This window comes from Acomys russatus, chromosome 10 (assembly GCF_903995435.1).
Source record: "Acomys russatus chromosome 10, mAcoRus1.1, whole genome shotgun sequence".
Classification (NCBI taxonomy): domain Eukaryota; kingdom Metazoa; phylum Chordata; class Mammalia; order Rodentia; family Muridae; genus Acomys; species Acomys russatus.
This window is the reverse complement of record NC_067146.1, coordinates 73,229,981-73,255,176: the sequence shown is the minus strand read 5'-3', so window position 1 is coordinate 73,255,176 and position 25,196 is coordinate 73,229,981. Positions and strand designations below refer to the sequence as shown.

The following is a 25,196-nucleotide window of genomic DNA, read 5'->3' as shown; positions in this document are numbered from 1 at the left end:
AAACTGGGCTATCAGACATCTGAGAGATGTCTGATTTGTTTGTGAGTGCTTAGGATCTGAACTCTGGTACTAATGGTTGCACAGCAAGCCTTCCTATCCACTGCTCCAAGTGCCCATTTCTCCAAGAGACGGATTAAATGAAAAGAGGTGCGCGAAGCCCTATTTTGAGATGGCATTGTATCCTGGCATTGCACTTCCTTGTTCTTAAGGACACTTCGGGAAGGGAGCAGTGACTCCATGGTATTTAAAGAAAGGGGCAAAAGCATCTTTTCTGTGGCCTGGGACTATGCGGGAGAAGGCAGTTTTGTAGGGCTCAAGTGAATCGCCAGATAGATGTGTCAGCTAAGCGTGCAGTCACGAGATGTTTGGCTTTGAGCAGCAGGGAGGGGCGGGACAAAACGGGGCGTGGCTAAGTAGGGCCCGGTACAAGGGAGGAGCGTGGAGCTACGGAGAGGTTAGGGCGGAGCCCAGGGAGAGGGCGGGGCTGAGGGAACTGAGGCGGGCGAGGCAGGTGGGCGGGGCCTTGCCGAGGGCGGAGCTAAGGGGGCGGGGCCGTGCGTGTTCTGGCGGGGCCCGGCAGTTTCTGGCGGCAAGGCAGGTGCTCGCGCAGGTCTGGCCAATCTTGCCTGGCAGCTGGAGGGTGGACTGAGGGCTCGAGGCAAGGGCTCCTTTCGCTTCCCGCGGCCATGGAGAGGCTGACGTTGCCTCCCGGCGGCGCGGCCGCGGTGGACGAGTATCTAGAGTACCGGAGGTGAGGCCTTAACTTTGCTCCACGGGGCGGGCTTCAGTTCCCTTCTGGGTCTCTTGTGGTCGGAACACCACGGGACAAACAGGGACCCGGCAGGCGAGCGCGCTAGGGCTCCAAGAGTTCGTTCCTGGGCTGTTTGGGAGGCCTGGATATTTCACATTTCATTTTCTGTAATTAAATATTCTGACACACGGTTCTTTTCTGTAATGAATCCCTTCCGAGACCACTAGACAGTTTCCCTTGCCAAGAGGGATGATTAACTACTTTTATATTGGGACTCTTTTTGTTTTCTTGGTGACAATTGGAGAATTACACACTGAGCACTTGGGGGCCTATAAAAGTTGATAGACGTCAATTTGCACATTAATTCAGTAATGGGTACGGCGTGAACTGGAGAGTACCGAATTTCTGAAACTCCTCTCCCGAAGCAGGAGACATAGCTGCTCGCTTTGGCTCGAGATCGCACAAAAGCTGATCCATCTGCCTCCAAGTACTCGTCTCCTAAGAAAGGTTTCTTTTTAGCAGTTGGGAAACTGGGAGAATGGGGGTTATGGACCACTTGGCCAGAGGATGTGCACAAAGGAAAAAGGACCAATGTATGGAGCGACACTGGGGTCCGCTAGGCTACTGCCCCATTAGTGTACTTTTGGGTAGTGCTTAGAACTTTCTGAAGATTCTTAGCAGGAACAGTGAGATGGAAGAGCTTAATCTGCCAGCCTTAGTTAGGTTTCTATTACTGTGGTTAGCTATCATAATCAGAAGTAACTCGAGGAGAAAAGGGCTTCTTTCAGTTAACAGCTTGCACTCAATAATCCAGGGAGATCAGGTCAGGAGCTGATGGGGCGTCCGTGGAGGGTGCTACTTACTGCTTTACTGCTCTTGGAGTCATCAGCCAGCTTGCTTTTAGCACCTTAGACACTGCCCAGCAGTGGCACCGCCCACAGTGAGCTGGCCCCTCCCACATCCATCAGTAGTCAAACCACAGGCGTGTTCTCAACTGAGATTTTTTTCTTCTCTCTTTAAAAAAAAAAAAGATTTATTTATTTATTATGTGTACAGTGCTTTGTCTGCATGTACACCTACATACCAGAAGGGCATCAGATCCCATTATAGATGGTTGTAAGCCACCATGCTGTTGCTGGGAACTGAACTCAGGACCTCTGGGAGAGCAGAGCCGTCTTCTCTCCAGCCTGAGATTTTTCTCTTTCTATATGACTGTAGCTTGTGTCAAGTTGACATAAAATACAGTCTTCATGGCAGGTTGGCCATGTACTCACCCTCTTATCCAGAGCAGGGATGGCTCAATAGTTTTGCTCTCTGGCTTTTCCTCGGACTTTCACATGTCTCTTGCCGGCTCGTGGGAAAATTATTTTTGCAAGCATAAATATCATTGGATATGTTCCTTTAAGATAAATTATTGTGTCCTTTAATGTCAACAAGATTTGAGAAACATGAGGACTCTGGCTTCCTAGATATAAAAGAGCTCTATGGGGAAGACTTCAGGAATTATCTCTATCAGAAACAGACTTTCCTACTGTCAGGGCCTAGGACTGACTAGGAGGGTAGTGAGTTTCAGGTCAGTCTATACCATATGCTGAGAACCTGCTGAAAAACTAAGGGCTGAGATACAGCTCAGTGGTCGGACCATTGCCTAGCAAGTGAAGGCCCTGGGGTCTGTAAACAAACATATCAACACTGCCAAACAAAAGCTTCCTGTTCCCTTTGGCCTTTGGTGAAAGGCTTCTGGAAGGGCGTATACAGCCTTTCTATTCGGTGTCCAAAGAAAAGCAGGGTCTCAGACTCAGTTCAGCAGGGGTGGAGGGGGGCTCGGAGCTGGGGGGGGGGGGTAGGTGGTAGGGGTGCAGGAGGTGGGGGGGGGGGCAGAGGAAACAAGATGCTCTGGAGACAGGATCATCCAGTAAAGTTTGGGCTGTTCTGCTTGGGAATTTAGATGGCAACACTTTCTTATCGAAAAGATTTGCATTTATCCTACATGCTTTCTGGTAGATGCTGGTATTCTTTGATGGCTATAATAATAAAACCTTATCTCAGAATAAGTGCATTAAAAGACACTATTGTGTGTCGAGAGTGTTTAACAAAGGAGAGAAGAATCAAAGGAAATGAAGTGGAGAAAAGGAAAGGTAAACACTGGGGGAAGAGGAAAGGCTGAAAGTGTAAGCAGTGAGGAGGGCTTGAAGCTGTTTTTGCAGTTCTGGCTCTGCCATGCATCTCATTTTGTGTTCTTGGTGGATAAGTGCATAAAAACATATTAAAGGAGAAGTTGAGATGAGTATGTGACAGTTCTCCACGGGAAAACCTCGCTGAGTGTGGAGTTACTTTTCTTTTGCTGTGATAAAATACCACTATAAAAGAAATTTAAGAAGGAAGGATTTAGTTTGCCTTATGGTTCCGGAGGGGCAGTGTCTTTTAGGGCAGGGATGGCATGGCCCAGAATGGCATTGTGGTGAGAGGAAGATGGCCGGTGATACTGTGTCAGCTCATACGAAGTGGAGAGAGAAACAGAGCAGAAAGTGCATGGAGAAAGCTATAATCCCTCAAAGCTGGCCTTGAGCGGTGTGCTTCCTCCAGCAAGGCCGCACCCCCTAACTGTCCCATAACCTCACCACACAACGCCACCAACTGGGGACCAAGTGTCCAGATCAAGAATCTATGGGGGGTTGGGCAGTGGTGGCGCACGCCTTTAATCCCAGCACTTGGTAGGCAGAGGCAGGCGGATCGCTGTGAGTTCGAGGCCAGCCTGGTCTACGAAGTGAGTCCAGGACAGCCAAGGCAACACAGAGAAACCCTGTCTCAAAAAACCAAAAAAAAAAAAAAAAAAAAAAAAAAAAATCTATGAGGGACATTGCCCAGTCAAACCACCATAATCAGTAAAGTCGTGTTTTAAAATTGTTACCTACAGTCTTTTATATGGGAAGGGAATGGCGAGAGGACTCCTTTCCTCAGACACTGCTGGGTTCATGACTGACCAGGGAAAAGCTTGCCGATTCAAGTTCTATGTGGCACGGGAGTGAAAAAACAAACAAACAAACAAACACGCAAGAGAGGATCCTGAGCCTTTATGCTCCGGTTAGTTGAAGAGTGGACAGCCAGGGAGAAATATGACCCAAGGACAAGAGAGTATGACCTAATGGCAAGGAACTAGGGAACTTCGGAAGGCCTGTTTGTCTAGATTCTTCTCTGTGCTCTTCTGTCTCCAGGGCTAAGTATGCAGAGGGAGGATCCTGGAATGAGGGTAGGACCTGCTTCGGAGTAGAATATTCGGCATGGTGGGACTGGCATTTCTGCTTTGGCTGTTGTCCCAAGGAGTTGCTTGCCCATCCTCGACTCCACCAGAAGCAAAAGTTTTGTTCTTACTCTGTGCACTTTGGCTGTGTATTTGCACTGGGAGTCAACAATCCAAAGACGAAGCCACTTTTCATTTGACTACACGAGAATAATTTAATTTTAGTGCTTGGTATTTTTGGCCTGGGAAATACTCACAGGTTAAAGGCAATACTCGCTGTTGTTGTTGTAGAGTTGTTGGTGAAGATGATGGAGGGAAACTTTTTACTCCTGAAGAATATGAAGACTATAAGAAAAAAGTTCTGCCCATGCGTCTACAGAACAGACTGTTTGTGAGCTGGCGGTCACCAACAGGAATGGACTGTAAACTTGTTGGCCCAGAGACACTGTGTTTTTGTACGCATAGGTAAGATTTTTTTTTAAAATTTGTTTATTTATTTATTTACTTATTTTTGGTTTTTCGAGACAGGGTCTCTCTGTGTAGCCTTGGCTGTCCTGGACTTGCTTTGTAGACCAGGCTGTCCTCGAACTCACAGCGATCCACCTGCCTCTGCCTCCCGAGTGCTGGGATCAAAGGCGTGCGCCACCACGTCCGGCGAGCATCATGTTCTTTATTAGCTTTTTGTTTTTGTTTTTTTTGAGACAGGGTTTCTCTGTGTAGCCTTGTCTGTCCTAGACTTGCTTTGTAGACCAGGCTGGCCTCGACCTCACAGCGATCTGCCTGCCTCTGCTTCCCAAGTGCTTTATTAACTGTTTTATTTTAAAATTATGTGTATGCATGTGTGTCTGGGTGGGTCTGCGCAGGTGACTGCAGACGCCTGACACATCAGAGCTGCCTGGAGCTGGAGTTACAAATAGCTGTGAGCTACCTGAGATGGGTGCAGGGAGCCAGACTCTTCAAGAACAGTATGTGCGTGCTTAACTGCTGAGCCATCTCTCCAACCCACTTTATCACTTACTTTCCCATGGCTAAAAATTAAAACTATAAATAACTACATGGTGATCAAGAAACATTTGATGCTGCCATTTACATGCTGCACTGGAACTATGTAAAGGGTTTTAAACGCATAAGAAACTTTCATACCCCTTTGAACTCATCACAGAGTCTGTCACCGGGAGCAACTCTTGTCTTGTCATTGGTAACGGAGGGCGATGTTTTCCCAGGGGTCTTTGGGTTTGGTGAAGGCAGCGTCCACTGGTCCTACTGTTAGCTAGGTAGAAGCCCGGTGGTCGCATGGACCTGAGCGAGTCAGGCTACTCTTCCCCCAGTACACCCACTTCTCCTCAGAGCTCTGAGCCACTCTTCACGTCTTGGAGTGCTGGCTTGGTGTTTTTCATTCTGCCTTTGTCTGCTCATTTCTTGGAGAGAGCATCCCATTATTTAGCCCGGGCTGGCCTGGAACTTGCTTGTGTAATTCCAACTAGCCTCAAACTAATGATTCTCCTGTCTCCCAGGTGCTGGGGCGACCGGCATGGGCCACCATCCCTGGCCCCGTACCTTGAACAAACAAAGACACAAATTCTTTTGGCTTCAAGTTGCTTGCGCTCAAGAACATCACCGAGAAGAGAGACAGGAGAGGCCAGTCACAACCTGAGCCGTTTATGTTGGGCGTGCGCATGCGCATCCCTTCCAATTTGTCTGCCATCTCACAGTTGTAAATATCAAAACGACTAAATTCCTTTGCAAAAAGTACAAGACAAAAAACCCCAAAACAAAAGAACAAAAACAAAACCCCACTGAACCTAGTCCCTCTGTTGAGGGACCAGGTTTAACTTTTCAGTCTAAGGAATCCACCGAAGGGGACCCACCCTGTTTCAACAGCAACTTCTGAGGCTCGTTCTGAGAGACTCTTTGTCTAGTTGCTGTTTACAGAGTTGCAGCTTTGCCAGAAGTTGTTGGGGCTGTTGCTAGGATGAGTAATGCATATAGGTTGGCTTTAAACTTACCTAGAAACCATACTGAAAACACTACGGAGAAACGGAGGATGGTGATTACGTGTGGAAATCTGTCAAAATTGAAGGGGCTGGGCAAATTTGTGGGAGTCTTATAATTGTGCTTGTGAACATTTAATGCTGGTTTCTATGTGGAATTTGTGCAGCCTGTAAAGGACCCTCAAAATCCAACTCAACAGCAATGAGGAGGTTTCTCCGTCATTTTTATCACTTAGTAAAATTCCTATCCAGCGTATGTTTTTTCTGTTTACAAAAGTGAAATATGGTTCTTAAGGAAAAAGGGGGCCATCTAGGAAAGCAGAGCACTCACCACCCAGAGCCTGCTGCTGGGATCACTTTTCATTTTGTCTGTGTAATTCTCTCTTTGTTGTTCATTTAGTTGTATATTCTGTACATTCATAAAATACAGCATGCTTTTCCACCATTGCATCCCAGAAAATATGTATGCACATGGCCATTAGTAATCTCAAAGCAGGTTTTTAAACAACTGTTCTGTGTTCCAGCTAGTCCAGTGGTGTTCACTGTTGTTCTTGAGGCCAAGAGCGAATCTCAGGTGTGCCAGGCGGAAAGGCAGGTTACACAAGTGGGGGACTCCAACTTCTGTCCTTCCCTTGGCTTTAACCAATTCAATGTCTAAATATTTAATATATAGTCTTGTGGTTCTATGAAGGTTTTTTTAATCTAAAGAGAGGGTGGAGGTCAGTAGGTTCTGGAGGATCAAACTCAGGACATCGAGCTGCAGCAAGTACCTTTCCACTGAGGTGCTTCATAGGCCCGCTTTAGTTTTCTTGGTGTGTGGAACAATTTTACAGAGAGCGAGAGAGAGAGAGAGAGAGAGAGAGAGAGAGAGAGAGAGAGAGAGAGAGAGAGAGAGAGAGCGCGCTGTCATGACACAGTGTGGATGTGCAGAGAGATGACTTAAGGAGAATGGTTCACTCCTCCCATGTAGGTTTTAGGTATCAAAATAAGATCATCAGATGTGGCGGCAGATACCTTTACCCTCTTGTCCCTTCCCTCACACTTTAGCTTTTTGACAAGGTCTTGATGTATAGCCCAGGCTGGCTTCAAACTCATGATTTTCCTGCCTCCACCTTCTGAATGCTCAGATCACAAGTGTACACCACTACACCCAACTTGATAGAAAGCATGTTTATGAAGAGCTCTTTTGTGTGGCTGGTTATATGTTAGCAGTGGACCGTTTGCTGAGCGTACGTGATGCCTTGGGTTTGATTTCCAGCACAGGCCCCATACAGTAACTTTTTTCATCGTTGAGGATGTGCATCCAGACCGAAGAACTGCAGTGACAAGTATTTTAAGGCAATTATACTTCTGTATATGGTTGTGAAACTTTTAAGATAACCCAAAGTTAAAATCTGAAAAAGTGAAGACCGCTGACCAAAGCTGACAGAAATGTACACGTGGGAGAGTTTACCTTACTAACACAAATAACGAGATAATAACAACAGAATCATAAAATTACATATGCATCTAGTAGACAATAAATTGTAATGTTTGACAATATCCACATTGTATTTCTATTTTTTTTTAAAAAGGTATAAACAGCATAAAACCGACTTTGAAACGATTCCGCAGCAGCGCCCCATCGATCTGCCTTGCCGAGTGCCGGGGTGCCCGTGCAAGGCTTACCACTTTGTCCCCCTGAATGGTACCCAGCCTGTCCGCTGCAGGTGCAAACACTTCGCTGACCAGCACAGTGCTGCGCTTGGCTTTGCATGCAATGCCTGTAAGTTCAATTCTTTTTTTTTTTTTTTTCCCTTTCTTTCTTTTTGTTTTTGTTTTATTGAGACAGAATTTCTCTGTGTAGCCTTGACTGTCCTGGACTCACTTTGTAGACCAGGCTGGCCTTGAACTCACAGAGATCTGCCTGTCTCTTCCTCCCTGAGTGTTGTAAGTTCCATTCTTACAGAATGTTTTAATTTCTTTATTAAATCCTTTTTTCTTCTTTTTTTCTTTTTGGCTTTCCTGGAGCTCAGTCTGTAGACCAGGCTAGCCTTGAACTCACAGAGATCCACCTGCTTCTGCCTTCCAACTACTGGGATTACTGGCTGTGCCATCACTTCTGGGCTTTTATTAAATACTTAATGACTTTTTATAACAGTTTATTTAGTTACAAAGTCAATATTTATCTACAAGGCAAGATTCAATGGTAGATATTCAGTTCTTGGAATGTTTATAATAAAAAAGTAATAGCAATAGATTAGAGTTTAGAGAATCAGTAGGCACCACCTGATTAAAAGTTTCCTTGCTTGCCCTCGCCTCCCTTTTCTTTTGTTTGTTCTTTCTTTTTTGAGAGAGGGTTCCTCCGTGTAGCCCTGGCTGTCCTAGAACTAGCTCAGTAGATCAGACTCATAGTGGGACTTTCTGTACCCACCAGTGGTTAAATAATGACACACAGACTTCCTAGTGTTTATTACTGCTTAGGCCTTTAGCTGGCCAGACTCTCAGGCAGCTCATTAACTTAACCCAACTGTTGTAAACCACGGTCTGCCACGTGGCTGGTTCCTTTCCTCTCCCTCAGCTCTGGCACATCTGTTCCTTCCCATGTCACACTGGTGAATTCTGTGTGTCCTTCTTCTCCTGGAGACGTCTACTCTCTCTGCACGGAAGTCCCGCCCTCTATTTCTGCTCAGCTATTGGCCGTCAGCTCTTTGTTTAGCCAATCAGATACAATTCTAGATTGCCTTAGGCAGGTAAAGAAGAAGGGGTATTTACAAAATACAAAACCAGCGAAGGGCCATAGCTTTCTGCCTGTACAGAATTAACAATTGAATATGCAGAGACACACCTTCACACAGTGCAGTCTAACACAGGCTGGCCTCGAACTCACAGAGATCTGCTTGCCTCTGCCTCCTGAGTGCTGGGATTAAAGGCATGCACCACCGTTGCCCATCTCAAAAATTTTTTTTTTATTTAATTTTATGTGTATGGGCACTTTATCCACATGTATATCTTGTACCACATGTATACTTGGTACACGTGGAGGCCAGAAGAGGGTGACAGATCCCCTGGAACTGGAGTTACAGGTGGTTGTGAGCTGCCATGTGAGTGCTGGGAACTAAACCCAGGTCATCTGTAGAAGAGCACAGAACCATCTCTCCAGCTCTCATTAAAAGTTTTCTATAACAGGGGCTAGAGTGATGGCTCAGGAGTAAAGAGCACTTACTGTTCTTACAGAGGGCCCGGGTTGAGTTCGGCATCCACATGATGGCTTACAACCATTCATAGGCACAAATACTGTGTTCATTCATGCATTCAGGCCACCACCCATACACACAAAAATAAAGTAAATAAATCTAAAATATAATAAAAATGTCTTTAATAACGAGAGTTTAGTCAGCCTGGCTCCTTTTTGCTGTGGAGTTGATGCTGGGCATTGGCCCCAAGGTCTCATGAATGCTAGGCAAGCCCTCTCCCACTGCGCTACACCCTTAACCCTAAATTATTCTTTAACAAAGAATAGATCTATTTTTATTTTATGTACGTTGGTGTTTTGCCTGTGTGTATGTCTATGTGAGGGTGTCAGATCCCCTGGAACTGCAGTTACAGACAATCATGAGCTGCCATGTGAGTGCTGGGAATTGCACTTGGGTCCTCTGGAAGAGAGCAGCTGGTACTCTTAACCGCTGAACCGTCTCTCCAGCCACCACCCCCAATTATCCTTTATAGACATTTAAAAAAGGAATTTTATAAGTTAAAAAAAAATCGCAACAACAAACATTTCAGGTTTTTTGGTTATGGGCTTTTAGCCAGTGAATTCTACATGTGGCAGTTCCAAATGCATAAAGAGAGCCAAAGCGTTTCTGGCTGCAGGCACCCTGGATAAAGGATGCCCAAGCGGAGAAACAGGACTTCCGACAGGAGCAGGATTTACATGTCCATCTGGCAAGTATGGAATTAGTTGTATAAAAGTTAGGAACATTGTTTCCCAGCCACAGGTATAAGTGCTGTGAATAGGTAAAGATTTCATATTATACGTTATGGTCTCCATTCTAATATGGCTGCTTTAAAAAATGTGTGTGTGTGTGTGTGTGTGTGTTTGTCTGTCCATACCCGGTGCTGACAAAGGCCGGAAAAGGGCATCAGATCCCCAGGAATTGGAGGTATAGACAGTTGGGACTCACCATGTGGGTGTCGAGAAGTGAACCCCGATCTTCTGCAAGAGCAGTACGTGCTGAGCCATGCTTACTGAGCCCTCCCCCCAGACTTCATTTTGTTTTTTAGTAGCAGGGTTTTGCTGTGTATACTAGTCTGGTCTGGGAGTTGTGATCCTCCTGTCTCAGCCTCCAGAGTGTTTGGCTTACAGGAATTCCCCACGGTATTCAGCTCTAACACAGCTTTAAGGAAAGGGTCTTCATTTTCTGACACTATAGTTTTTTTTTTTTTCATTTTCTGTGTGTGTGTGTGTGTGTGTGTGTTCAGACATGGCTTCTCTGTGTAGTCCTAACTCACAGGATCCACCTGTCCTACCTCCTGAGTGCTGGGATCAAAAGTGTGCGCCACCTCACCCAGCAGCATCCCAGTTTTTAATTCAGTGTCTTTTGGGCCCAGTTAGTCTTTGAAATATACCCCCGTTCCCACTTCAGAGTGCACCGTCTTAACCATTTCAGCATCTGTAAGAATAGCAGTGGCTAGAGATAGAGATGCAGGTCAGAGGACTCCCCTCAGCTAGCTCTGGCTAAGCTAAATGTGGTAGGGTGGGCAGCTTAGTGCTTACTCTTTTTTTTTTTTTTCTTTGGTTTTTCAAGACAGGGTTTCTCTGTGTAGCCTTGACTGTCCTGGGCTCACTTTGTAGACCAGGCTGTCCTTGAACTCATAGCAATCCACCTGCCTCTGCCTCCCGAGTGTTGGGATTAAAGGCGTGCGCCACCACCGCCCGGCTTTAGTGCTTACTCTTATCTTAACTTTGTGCCCTTTGTGTCTTAATTTAGGCTCTAGGTGTGCAGGCTTCCACAGCTGCTTCACTTGCGCCTGTGGCCAGCCGGCATATGCCCACGACACGGTGGTGGAAACACGGCAAGAAAGGTTGGCTCAGGGGAAACCAGTAGGACAGGATGTTCCTTACGCAGCAATGGGAGGTCTAACTGGTTTCAGCTCACTGGCAGAAGGCTACATGCGCTTAGATGACAGTGGCATCGGTAAGTGAAGATGTTTGCAGCGTGTGCTTGGTACAAGATGCGCTAATGGTAACAACATCTTAGATAGATTTATTTAGCACTTTATAGTCATTTTTTTTTTCAGAAAAATTTCCCTTAGTACTTATTTTAAATAATTTGTTGTACTATACAACATTTTGTTGTAGAAAACTCCCAAAGCCCAAGAGCAGTGATTGTTCTGTCTGCACTACTTAACCCTGACCTCAACCCGTGTCCCCATCGGTTGAGGTAGCTGGACCACACTTTTGTCTGCCATGATACAGTTACTTGTTGCTTAATTGCGTGCAACTTGCTATTGTAATGCTCCTGCTCTCTCTCCTCTCCTCCCCTCTAATTTCCCCTTCCCTTCCTTCCTCATCTTTTCTCATTGACCTCTATCAACTCCTTAAAACGTTATGTGCATTAATAATCTTTTATTTACTTGGCTGATGTTTTCTCCAATATGTCATTTGCCATTAAAAGTATTATCTTATTCTTACGTATATGTCCACGTTTCTGTGTGTATTTGTGTGTGAGGGTGCCTGCGGGGGCAGGAGAAGGTGTCAGGTCCCTTGGAGCTGCAGTTACAGGCAGTTGTGAGTCACCTGATATGGGTGCTGAGAATGCGGCTCAGCTCCTCGGAAGAGCGGTAGGCTTTTTCTTCATCAGGAACTGTCTTCCCAGCTCATGATGTTAAGATTATTTTTTTTAGAAGTTAAAAAAATAATTTATTTAATTTTAACTTATTTGCATTGGTGTGAGGGTGTCAGATTCATTGGAATTGGAATTACAGACAGTTATGAGCTGCCATGTGGGTGCTGGGAATTGAACCTGGGTCCTCCAGCCCCAGCCATCTCTCCAGCCCCTGTTAAGATTATCTTTAAAAGTTTGTAACTACATGTTTGTATTCCACTTTCTACTTTGATTTTATAAATGCACTTTTCTTCATTTTATCTTAATACATACTTTTTTTCTCATGAAACTAGGATATACTTTTGTGAACACGAGAGATATTATGTCTAACTCAGTTTTTGTTCAAATTGATGGCTGCTTGTACAACTACCATTCTTTCTCAGATAATTGGAGACACTGTCATAGTCCATTGTACTTGTTATTTTGAGTGCCAGTATCTGTCACACATACTCAATTATTTATTGTGTCATGGTAGGCTTTGATATTTCACATTCTTCCTGTTTGTGTTCATCTGTAAAAATTATGATGATGCTTTTACATATTTTCTCTTCTATGATTATGTAACTAGCATGTTAAGTCACTCACTGCTTTTCTAGATGGAATGTACATGATTTTCTTGGGCTTACGCAACAGCTTCAGGAAGCCCTGATTCTGGGGGTGATGGTGGCTGAAGCTTTTTGAAGAGTTGTCCCAGTTGCTTCACAGGGACCTCGCCGATCCCTTAGAGCGAGCCTGTGGGTTAGACTGTCATCTCTGCCTCACTGATGGGGGCGGAGACATCACACAGGCTGCTGCTGTGCAGTGGTGCTCAAGCCCCACGGGGGTCGCGTATAGGTGTTCTCATATTAGACATTTATATCAGTAATCATAACAGTAGAAAAAGTCTAGTTATGAAGTAGCAGCGGGTAACTTTAGGGCTGGGGGTCCCCACAGTGTGGGGAGCTCTGTTAAAGGGCCGCAGCTTTAGGAAGGTGAGGACCACTGTCTTGTTCATCAGCGAACAGGACTGGATGCAGCCTAGCTAGAGACCGCCCAGAGCTCTGGGGGCTCCCTCATTCCTGCCGGTTTTCTGTATGGCCACCACATTATTTTCAGTAATGCAGGCTCAGAGTAAATAATAAATTTAGCTTATGATTTAATTTTACTATTTCAGAATATTTCTGACCTATCTTTACCATTTTTTCATAAATTTGGCCTAGTTTTTTATTTAAAACATTGTAATATCTTTTTTTTTTACATTGTAATAGCTTAATAGCACGTTGTACTATACTGGTTAGTATAGAAAGAACTAATAGTTTATAATATTTTATCTTTATTTATTTGTGCTCTTCTGTGCAGACAAATGAAATTCTGAAATTATTTTTCTAGAAGGCCCACACAATTCTTATTATTTCTATTTAATCTTTGAAAAAAAATTGAAACTTACATTTATTTAGTGTGTGTTTGTGTGTATGTATGTGTAGGCACACATGTCTATATGTACAAAACCACATGTGGAGCCCAGAGGAAAACTTTTTGGAATCATTTCTCTCCTATCATGTAGGACCTTAATCTTGGGAGTTTTAGATAGATTTTCAGTGTAGTTTGCAAATAATGCTCTGTCTCTCTCTCTCTCTCTCTCTCTCTCTCTCTCTCTCTCTCTCTGTGTGTCTCTGTCTCTGTGTGTCTCTGTCTCTGTCTGTCTCTGTCTCTGTCTGTCTCTGTCTCTCTCTCTCTCTCTCCCAGAGCTTCCTAATCCTTTTGGTAGTTTTATAACCATTCTAAACAATGCTGGTGACCTGGCATCTTGCCCTTTCTAATCTTCATCCCTCAAGCTGCTGCAGTGAACAGAAGGAAAACCTTTCATCTTGCTTTTTTCTTACTTTTCTGTTGCTGAGATAAGACACCATCCCGTAAGCAATTTATAAAAGCAAGTGTTTAATCCGGGTTTATGGTTCTCGAGGTTTAAGAAGCCCCGATTGGAGTGAAGGCATGTTTGTGGGAATAGCTGAAAGCTCATATCTTGAGCCACAACTAGGAGGCAGAGAGTTAACAGGTGATGTCACGGACTTTAGAAACCTCAAAGCCCATATCCTAGTGACACAGCTCCTCCAACAAGGCCACCCCACCTAATCCTTCCCAAACAGTTCCACCAACTGGGGACAAGTACTAAAATACTTGAGCCTATGTGCCATTCTTGTCCCCGCCTCCAAAGCCCATGCGGGAGGGGTTGGTAAGAGAAGGTGAGTGAGGCGAGATGTTTCTGTGCAGCTGAAGAGGAACCCAGGGATGGTGAGGCTTCTGCTCCGAGCCATGCAGAGTTCTAGACAGTGGCGCTCTCTGTCTGCAACTTTATTTCTGTGACATCAAAGCAGACCACACAGCTTTCAAGAGGGTGTGGCAGACGGCTGAGCTGTGGGATGCTGAGTCTGCTACACCATCTATCATAGTGGGCCTCAGGTGACTTTAGAGCATAGCTGAAGGTGTGTCCCCAGCAATGGAAGTTTCAGTTTGGGAAGTGCCAGGCCTTAGAGCCTGGTAGAATCTGTTTTTGCAGTGAGATCAAGTGGGAGACCACCAGGTCCTATCCACCTAGAGACCAAACTACAAATGAGGCCACTCCTTAACACTGGAGACCCATGGATGTACAGGACCCAGCTGGACTGAGCACCCTGTGTTGCTCCTGTCCCAGGAGGGAGTGGTGGAGACAGGCAAGAAGTGGAAGAAGGAACAGTTTTCTGTGCTGTGCACTTCGGGAGATAGGGCTAGGTTGTCAGCCAGCTAGATTGAAAGTTCCCTTCTGAGGAGGCGGTCTGGGAGGAGCTAGGGGATAGATAGCTTCTCGCTGTTCAGCTCAAGAGTCAATGCCTTTTGCAGTTAGTCTTTGTAGTTTATAGTTTGGGTGTGGTGTGTTTCCTTGTTCGCTGAAGAAAAAGCTTTCATTAGTTTTCATACTCATTAGTCCTACTTTGCTTTTCTGTTGCCCACGATAAAAACACTGCTCAAAAACCAGCTTGGGGCGAAAAGGGTAAGAGATGAAAATCCATCACTGAGGGAGGCCGTCACGGAAACCTGGAGGCAGAAGCAGTGGCAGAGACCGCGGAAGAATGCTGCTCACTGGCTTGCTTCCCATAGCTTGCTCCACATTACACAGGCCCGCTGCTGCGGTGTGGGAGGCGCACACCTTTAATCCCAGCGCTGGGGAGGCAGTGGCAGGCAGGGGTCTCTGTGGGTTCAAGGCCAGCCTGATCTACATAGCCAGTTCTAGGACAGCTGGACTACATGGAGAAGCCCTGTCTAACAACAACAAGCAACAAAACAAAACAAAAAAACCCAAACACTCCAAATAAATAACCAACCCAGGACCATGTGCCCAGAGGTGACACCACCCAAAGTGAGCTTGGCTCTACCATGTCAATCAAGTTTTTTTTGAAGATAAATTTATTTATTTTAATTTTAGTGCACGTGGTGTATTTTATTTGTTTGTTTGTTTTGTTTTGCTTTTCGAGATAGGGTCTCTCTGTGTAGCCTTGGCTGTCCTGGACTCGCTTTGTAGACTAAGCTGGCCTCGAACTCACAGCGATCCACCAGCCTCTGCCTCCCAAGTGCTGGGATTAAAGGCATGCAGCCACCACGCCCTGTGGTGTATTTTAATTTAGGGCCTGAAATAGTATCTGACATAATATCTAATATTCTTTCCTCCTGTGGAAAAGTTCCTGAGAAATGTAAAAATTCTTTTTAAAGCAATTTTTCTTTGTGTGGTTGATAAAAAATTAAAATAAAAACTCCTTGGGCTGGATTGATGGCTACATGGTTGAGAGCACTTGTTTTTTGCAGAGGACCTGGGTTCGATTCCCAGCACCCACATGGCAGCTCACAGCTGTCTGTAACTTCAGTTCCGGGGGATCCAACACCTGGGCACCAGGCACACACATGGTATCCAGACACACATGCAGGCAAAACAGTCATACGGAAAATAAAGATAATATAAAATAAAAATTCCTGTTTATTTATTTATGTATGTTTAGTGTTTTGTTTTTGTTGTTATTTTAACAACATATCTCAACATGCTCCTCACACTGGTCTGGGACTTACTTCCTTAGCGTGTGGGATTCCAGGCACAAACTATTGTAGCCATCTAAAGATGCATAGGATTTCTTTCCTAACACTTCTGACACTTACTTCACAGTAGAAATGATGAGTTGCTTGCATCTTTATAAACAGAGATTTGATCTTCATTTTCCTTATTTTCTGTTTCCAGGTGCACCCTCAGTTGAAGTTTTGGAGTCTCCAGTTTTGGCCATGGACCACCCATTCCTAAGAGCCATGCAAATGCCTTCTACTTCTTCTCCCCAAATGCTAGCAGATGGTAATGAAGTTACATGAAGTGGTTGTTGTTTTTGTATTGTTTTGTTTTGTTTGTGTGTGTGTGTGTGTGTGTGTGTGTGTGTGTGTATGTTGACAATATAGAACTTGATTTGCTTCTTAGGCAATATACTAGAGTAAGGATGCTCCAATGTCCAGATTAGTGAACCAATAAATGTTCATCTGGGTTACTAAGAGGAATATGGGCAAGGGGCAGCGATAACTCAAAAGCAGCTGCGTCAGCAGAAAGACCCCCAAGCCAGGTTAAAAGCTGAATGCAGGGCTCTGCATGCCATGTGCAGGTGGCTCCCCGGTTTAGTCAGGGATCTCTTTCCACAGTTTGGTTGTCATTTCTGTCCTAAGCAACTGTTTCTGCATTTTTTTTCACAGCTGGGTTGGAGCCCTGCAACAATCTTGTGAATTCTTGGTGTTCGCTCCCCCTCCCCTCCCCCACTGGTGATTTTGCTTTCCTCTTATTTCCCTTTGAGGCTTACATAAGCCTTCCCCTCCCTCCTGCAGGCAAGGTTGCAAGTCAGAGGAACCCAGCCCATGCAGGGAGTCTAACCTAACCCCAGGACTCCAGGGTTTGTATAGATGTAGTTTTTTTTAAAAAAATGTTTTAAATTGGTTTTTCGAGACAGGGTTTCTGTGTGTAGCCTTGGCTGTCCTGGACTCACTTTGTAGACTAGGCTGGCCTTGAACTCACAGAGATTCGTCAGCTGTGTGTATGTGTGTGTATACACATGTATGTATATATATTTATATTTACCTCTGCAAGTGCTGGGTGTGGTGGCACATGCCTTTAATCCCAGCACTCAAGAGGCAGAGACAGGCGGATCTCAGTGAGTGCTGGGATTAAAGGCATATGCCACCACGCCCTTGAGGCAGTGTTTCAGTCTGTAGGATAGCCTGGAACTCACTATGTAGGTAGCCCAAGCTGGCCTCCAGTTTTAACTCTTCCTGCCTCAACCTCTCAATGACTTGGATTGGGTGTAAGCTTTGTGCCTGGCTCTAGGTTACTCATGTGGAGTAAATAGCTGTACAGTGCTAATAGGTGCTAGTTAGATATTTGGACAACGTTTGCCACTGGAAATTCTTTTTGTGATGGAATTTTTTCTGAGAAAGAGTTCCGTATTAGGACTATCTTGGCCATTTCTGGTTTGAGTAATAACTGCTATTAATTGGTATAAAGGAGTTATGTCTCCTTACCATCTCCTTTTGGGGAATGTGTAATGTTTTAAGTACATGACGGAGATTTTTTTCTCTCTCATGTTAGTAGGTCCAAGCACTCAGATTTCTTCCTTAAGGAAACCAGAAGAGGATGATATGGCTTACTTTGAAAGACGATACCAGGAAAGGGTAAGCGTTTGCGGAAATCTACTTGCATAAGGCTTTACTTGAAACACAGACACCACTGAAAGATTAGATCTTGTAAGTGGAACATCACAGAAACCAATTTATGAAGTTTTAACTCACAGATGATTCTAAATTTTGAAGCTTCCTTACAACAGTTCACATAGAAAAAGGACCAATGAGTAAACTGGACTAATATACCATCTGATTCACAAAATTCATAAATACATAAATAAAATAAACATCAACCACCTGAATATTTATAAATTATGTGTATCTTGAATTTTTTTTTTATACCCGATTAAAATAATTCAAATATGTAAGTTATGGCGAGGCTGGCTACCCTGTGTAGGAGTGCAGCTGGGCGGGAGCAACACCCTCTAACGCTGTGCAGCTTGCAGGGTGCTTATGGTTTGCGGCACTGTGTACTTCTAAATGGCAGCAAAGAGGTCTTGAATGGACTGAAAACAAAGACGTGGTAGATGTTGAGGAAATAGATATGCCAAGTACCTTAATGGATTATTATACACTTCATGCGGGTATTGGCCCACACTGCGCCTCATCCGCACACACATTAACTGCAAACTGCACACAGGCGAGAGTCCCCTTTTACTCTTTGTCACCCCTCCTGGGAAGCCTTGCAATGGAGGATGTGGAAGTAGAATATTAAATAGATCCCCCATGCAAGAGCAGAGGAAGAGAGCTGAAAAACAAAAGTATCTCAGCTTCCCCCCATGAGGGATCTTGAGGTTGAGAGGGGAGAGCCTGAAGTTGGGAGAGGGGCATCCTGGACACAGTTGAGGCCAGAGAGAAATGGCGGAACATCACGCAGTGATAGAAACTGTCTTTATCTGTGCTGCAATCATTCGCCATGTGTCACTGTATAAGCCCAAATTTAAATAAAATAAAAATTTGAAAAAAATTTCTCTTAGTCACAGTAGCCTCGGCTTAAGTGCTCAATGACCACACATGCCTAGTAGCTCCCACTTGGACAGCATCCTGTGGAAAGTTCTTTTGGAGGACCTTGGCCTTAAGGATGTCTCTGTTTAGACTGCTTTAAAAAAAATACCACAAACAGCAGAAACTCACTAAGTTTTTGAGGCCAGGAAGTCTTAAGTCAAGGTGCTTGCAGATTTGGTGTCCCATGAGGGCCGCCTTCTGGTCCATAATCTGCTTTCTTGCTGTGTGTGTGGGGTCATGAGGAAGGCAGCCCTCTAGAACCTTCTCAATGGATACCAGCTGCACTTTTGAGGGTTGCCCACATGACCGACTTACCGAAAGCTCTCAGCTCCCAGTGTCATCGGCGATTAAGTTTCAGCATGTGCGTTTGGCAGGGGTACAGACACTGCAGGCATAGTGAAGTAAAAGGCAGAGTTGAAGGACCTTAGAGGCGAGTTGGGATAAATAAACTAAAATAAAAATAAACAAATAAAAGGCTGTTTTCATAGCACCATTAGGGGCAGGACTTATACCCCAGTCAGTCTTCATTCCTGGAACACCTGCTTACAGGATAATTTTTTTTTTTCTGTGCTTGAAACTCCTTCTGTCCCTCCTGATGGGTCTGTTGGCTGTGTTGAGAGTGTGCCAGTGCATTGGCTTGCTGGAAGGCCATTCTTATTTATGAATGTTTCAGGTTTCTTATTATAAGTAAACCTGCATTAATGGATTTCTGAGTTGCAGTTTATAACTTCCTAGCCCATCTAATTAATTGTTTCCTGAGAACAGTTTTGAAACTCTCTGCCATGTGGTTAATGACATATAAAACTATGAAGCCTACACTGCAGTGCTCTCCCTTGGCTGGCACAAACCATCCATGTTCTTGGGACTTGTCTTCGCTCCAAAACCACTGAGCAAAAGGGACAATCAGGAAGCCACTGTGGATGGTCCAGGGCCTCATTCAGGAACAAGGCCATGTGTTGCCTCTGGCTGTAGGTATAGGTTTATTTATTTTATTGGGTTCTTATACGTCTACTTCCCTTCCCACCCTGCGACACTAGGTAGGAGAGAGAGAAGGTTGGAGGGGAAAGAGGCAATATGTCTGTCTCTTTAGACTACTTCCTGCTGTTTAGGGACATAGTTCCTCGTGGCAAGTCCAATCTTTGTAGTCAGGATAGCCAGCAGTCCACCAGAGCAGCAAGCCACCAAACAGGCAAACAAGGTCAGCAAACCAGTGAGAGCGAAGGCAGCAGCAGGACGGATGGACGAACCAGTAGCATTGGTGGCAGCAGCAAGGAGAACAGTCGCCATCACAGGCGCTCTCGGGGCTCTGGCATTTATACCCTCTCCCGAGTTCTCAGAATAAAATCATCTGCAGCTAGCACAAATCCCACCCCTGTTAGCACACCAGACAATCATAGTTAATGGCTGTGGACGAACTGAAGCAGACCCATATCCCACACCCGGGATTAAAATGAAAACATATTCACATACCATACCTGCGTTTTTTAAGAAACCAAAGCTCTCTCTCCATCTGCCCTCTCTTAGCCATTTGGCACCTTTGGTGTGGGGAATCTCGGTGGTCAGCGGATTTGTCTTTGGCAGTTGAAGCGTTTGTGCTAACATGGTTTACTGTATGCTTTCAGAGATTACCGGAACGGTATTTACTTTCTATATTATGTTAAGTTGTTTTCTTCTGCCCTGATAAGCTTGGTCTCTTTTGCCCAAGAAAGGAGAATTTTACTAAGGAAACTAGTACCAGACATCTGCTAGGGGCAGGGCACGGTGTTTATGTTTTAAAAGGCTGGGCAGGGTCTGGGGAAGAGCTAGCCTGGCCCTTAGCCCACCACAGGGATGGTCGATAAGTACTATTCCTTTGTCTTTTAAATTTTGTCTTTCTTAATTGTCACCTTATTTGAGCCTGCTAATCCTTGACCGTCCCATCATCGTGCCCCAGCCTCTGGCATGCTGGGAGCTCAGTGTGTACCACTTTGCCTGGCTCTGTTAAACACTGTTTCAAGTGAGCAAAGGCTGCTAAGTTGGCGTTTTGTTTCTGCTTGGCGTACTTTCTGCCGTTTTCCATTCTCCTATTATTGGTAATTTAACACTTAGCCGTAAATGAGATATAAAAGGAGCACAGCACTTGCTGAGACTCACCTGTGTGGACTGGTTGCTTTCCTTTAGTTGGGGTTGGAGGAACAAGGCATTAGGGAGCTCAGTGTGACCCCAAACTATGCATGAGAGACTGACCTCGGACTGCTGACCTCCCGCCTCTGGCTCCCAAGTACTGGAATTATAGGCATGTGCTGCCATGCCTAGTTTTTAAAATCGCCATGACCAAGGCAATTTAAAAGAAAGTATCTAATTGGGCTTAAGATTCTAGAGGGTTCGTGCCCGTTGGGGGAGCGTGAAGGCACTGTGGCCGGAATAGCTGTTTATACCTCAAACTGCAAGCAGGCAGCAGAGAGCTAACTCAAAATGGTGTGACTCTTTTGAAACCATAAAGCCCAGCCCCAGTGACACACTTTCACAACCAAGGCCACACTTCCTAATCCTCACCAAACAGCCACCAACTGGTGACCAAGTATTCACATGCCCAAGACTACTGGGGGAGGTGTGTGGCTGCATCCAAACCACCCTACCCACCTTGTCGAGTGCTTAGTAAGTCCATTCCTCTCCATATCCGATTTTATTTATACTTTTAGAACACGCCTGAGATGTGTGTGTGTGTGTATATATATATATATATATATATATATTTTTTTTTTTTTTTTTTTGGTTTTTTGAGACAGGGTTTCTCTGTGTAGCCTTGGCCATCCTGGACTCACTTTGTAGACCAGGCGGGCCTCGAACTCACAGCGATCCGCCTGCCTCTGCCTCCGAGTGCTGGGATTAAAGGCGTGCGCCACTACGCCCGGCTCGAGACGTATCTATATTGTGTTTAAAAAAACAAGTGAAAATCTGTCCTAAGTGTTTCATAAAAGAAAGAGGTAGGATTCAAATATTCTTCTATTTAAAACAAGAGAACAAGAGAGGATGAAAACAGGTGACATTAAAGTAGAACAGGATTCTAGGGCCAGTGGGGGGGGGCGGCAAGTGGGGGGCAGCAAGTGGGGGGGCAGCAGGAAGAAAGATGGGAATGGGGGATAAACAAAGACAAGGTGCATATGTAAATACCATTATGAAACATGAAACAAACAAAACCAACCAGACAAAAACAAAAACAAGAAAACCAAGCCTAGCCAGTCCATGGTGGTGCACACCCTCAATCCCAGCACTAGAGAGGCAGAGGCAGGTCCATTTCTGAGTTCGAGGCCAACCTGGTTGACAGAGAAAGTCCCAGAACAGCCAGGACTATACAGAGAAAACTTGTTTCAAAACAAAAACAAAGAAGAAAGAAAGAAAGAAACAACCAACCAAAAACAGACCAAACACCCAATGAAAAGGTACTATAATGTCTTAGAATGGGGTGTTCTTTGGAGTCCTTCAAATGGCCTGTGACTGACAGCGTGTTGTGTGTGAGAGAGCAATATGAGGGCATGGTATCTGAGTGCGGTTGCCAACCAAGGAGGAACAAAGGAAATGGGGAAGTCTGTTCGCCTGGATTTATTCCTGGGAATTTATCACTTGTAACTTGGCAGTTAGGACAAACTGCTTTTACCAGGCTTCATCTCAGTTTTCTCCCTCTTCCCTACTCTCTCCTCCTTGCCTATCTCCTCCAGGTCTGCCCTATCCTTCCTCATGCCCTCCTTTCTGCTAGACATGATACCTAAGTCTTGGTACTTGTTAGGCAGATGCTCTGCCACTGAGATAAAACTACCTCCTGACCTTTTCTGGTTTATCTAGCACTTTTTTTTTTAATGCTCTACTTTACAAATAATGTAGTGTTTAGGTCTTAACCTCCCTTCCAACCTCCCAACCTTACGTAGGAGAAAGAAGTTTAGTGGGGAGAGCGGGCCCCTTTACTTCTCCAGGCTGTTTAGGGTCAGTTGGGTTCTTTTGGGCTATACCCATCTTAGCCAACAGCACCAGCCAGCAGTCTCCTCCATGCCACAGCTAACACCATGCTAGGCCTTGCAAGCTGGCAAAAGTCACATTTAACAGCTGTGGACAAACTAAAGCTCAAACTGAAATTCCACACTTGGGATTAAAACAAAAACACATTCCCATAACACAACTGAGTTTACATATTCTTTTATTCTTTGAGAATTTCATATGCACATAAATATATTTTGATCATATTTGTCCCATCCCCCCTTGGTTTCTTGATATTACTTCTGTCACTTAAGCTCAAAGGCCCAGTTTCTACTTTTGGGCCCTTTATCTTTTGTTTGTCTCCTTGAAAGTCTGAGGCAGTGATGCTGTGCCTGGAAGTCATCATGAGTGGTGATGGTGGAGAAACAGGTGTGTGTGTGTGTGTGTGTGTGTGTGTGTGTCTAGGCGTCCTTAAGTTGTCATGAGTGGTGATGGTGGAGAAACAGGTGTGTGTGTGTGTCTGTGTGTGTGTGTGTGTGTGTGTGACTGGGTATCCTTAAGTCGTCATGAGTGGTGATGGTGGAGAAACAGGTGTGTGTGTGTGTGTGTGTGTGTGTGTGTGTGTGTGTGTGTGTGTGTGACTGGGCGTCCTTAAGTCGTCATGAGTGGTGATGGTGGAGAAACAGGTGCGTGTGTGTGTGTGTGTGTCTGGGCGTCCTTGCTGGCACGGAAAGGTTCGTGTGTATCAAAGCTAAACTGAAACCACATGGAGACATATATTTATTTACAATAGCTTTAGGCCTCAGCTTACTGTTGTTCCCTGCTGGCTCTTATGCCACGTGGCTCTTTACCTCAGTTTCATATGCCACCTTCCTCTGTGTCCCCTAGGCCAATCTTTCCACACCTCTTTCCTTTCCCAGAGTTCCTCTCTCTGGAAGTCCTGCCTGTTCTCGCCTTTGCTAAAGGCTGGGTCAGCTCTTTATTCAGCCAATCAGAAGGAGATGGAGAAAAATGTTTACAAAACACCCAGGCAGGCGGTGCTCAGTGACAGCAAATTCGGTCTGCACTGAGCTCGAGGCTGGTACAGAATACACAAGTCAGCATTTACATAAACAAAGGCCACCTTTACCCAGGGCACAGAAGCACCACTTCACCATTAGGCAGCTGCTGCTGAGGGTCTCAGCTCGTGAATTCTAGGGACTCGCCTTTCCAGCGTGCCAGAGACAATCCCGTGGAATCAGGCGTCCTCTGTAAGTGTAGGGATGCGCACAGGCTGGGTGTACCCTCAGGAGTTTAAGCATTTAGAAACATCTCAGTGGCAGCTCAAATTCATTTCTACCCAAGGCAATATTTATTTATATATTTCATCAAACTTCTGGGGATGTAAAGCCAATCATTTAAAGATATACAGTTCATAATCAGATTTTGGATTTAGCGTTTAGCAGATAATGGCTCTTGTGGCCATATACAGCCTTTTATTTAGGATAATTAAAATTTTTTTATTAATGAATGTTTTAAATTTACAGATAAAAATGGAAAAGGCAGCTAAGCAGAAAGGAAAAGCTCCGCTGACAGGTACAAAACCTTCTTGAGGTCCGTTGGACAAACTGGAGCCGCCATCCGGATGCAGCTTCTATCTATTTATGTTTATTTTCTGTCAATCTATGTATGTTCTTAACATGCAAATTTGCCTTTTTGAATTTTGCTTAGCTTATTGAAACAAGGGAAATGAAAAAAAATTTTTTTTTGTGTCAGAATTCATGACTTAAGCACTTTATATGCTTTTTAAAGATAGTCTTCGGTGTCGCCCAGACTGGCTTTGAAATCACAGTACTCCTGCCTCAGCACATGTATGCTTTGTCTCTCTTAGCAAGTTAATATGCTATTTTCATGTGATTCAAACCCTGGCAGTACAGTAGATATTTTCAATTTATCATAATTTAACTTTTGTAGTTTATCTAAAAAATTAAGAATATTATTAAAAGCTTTAAACAAGTACATATGGGCCATTTTTTTCCATTAAAAATAGCAAACTCCTCATATATGCTGTTGTTGCTACCTTAGGTCTCCCCCCTGCCCCCCCCTTTTCTTTGCTAACACAAAACAGACAAATCCCTTAGAAAACACTGAGGGAGAAGTGAGTCCCACCATGTGCAATCTTTAAGGAACATTCCTATAATGCTGGGTAAATCACAGAGAAATATAAGGTTAAAAGATTCCTTATGCCCATGGGGCCTTGGAAAGGGAGGCACGGCATGCCTCGTAAGGGGCTCTGGAGGAAGGACAGCCTCAGTCAAGCAGGTAGGAGGCCAAATGTGAGCATCCACCTGGGAACGTCTTATCAGGGGTAAGAACAGAGCACACATACAAAAGGCACGAGGGTATTTCATTGGAGCTTGGCAATGTCCCGATGTCACAGCCAGAAGGGCAGGAAGATGAACGTGTGACAGGGGCTGTCACACTGGCTCACCTAGAGTGTTCGTGCTGTTTGTGGGTATAGTCAAGCACCAGGGAAGTTGTAAAAAATTTGAAAATAAGCTGCCAGACTTATTCAACAATACATCAGATAGCCTTATTAGTTTTGTAATTATTTAGATATCTAATGGGTAAGAAAGAAATTATCTAGGCACAGATAGCTTCCATGTGAACTTTACTAGATAACTAAGGAACAAGGAATATTGATTTATACCAACTTTCCAAGAATATTAAAGTGGGGACTTTTTTTAAAAAATAACTTT

The 25,196-nt window shown here is 44.7% G+C and overlaps 1 protein-coding gene across 2 annotated transcripts; it reads left to right on the top strand.

The window, feature by feature from the left end:
- Positions 1–625: 625 nt before the first annotated feature.
- Fam221a (family with sequence similarity 221 member A) lies at positions 626–24,480 on the top strand. 2 transcript variants are annotated; one of them, XM_051152406.1, is made up of 7 exons: positions 626–751; positions 4,284–4,457; positions 7,558–7,748; positions 10,954–11,160; positions 16,091–16,198; positions 17,474–17,553; positions 23,985–24,480. In XM_051152406.1, exons 1-7 carry the CDS (start codon positions 687–689, stop codon positions 24,048–24,050), a joined length of 891 nt encoding a protein of 296 aa, XP_051008363.1. In that variant the 5' UTR covers positions 626–686; the 3' UTR covers positions 24,051–24,480. The 2 variants fall into 2 exon arrangements, with proteins under 2 accessions (XP_051008363.1, XP_051008361.1); XM_051152404.1 differs by having other exon boundaries at positions 17,471–17,553; positions 23,985–24,479.
- The last annotated feature ends 716 nt before the right edge of the window (positions 24,481–25,196 follow it).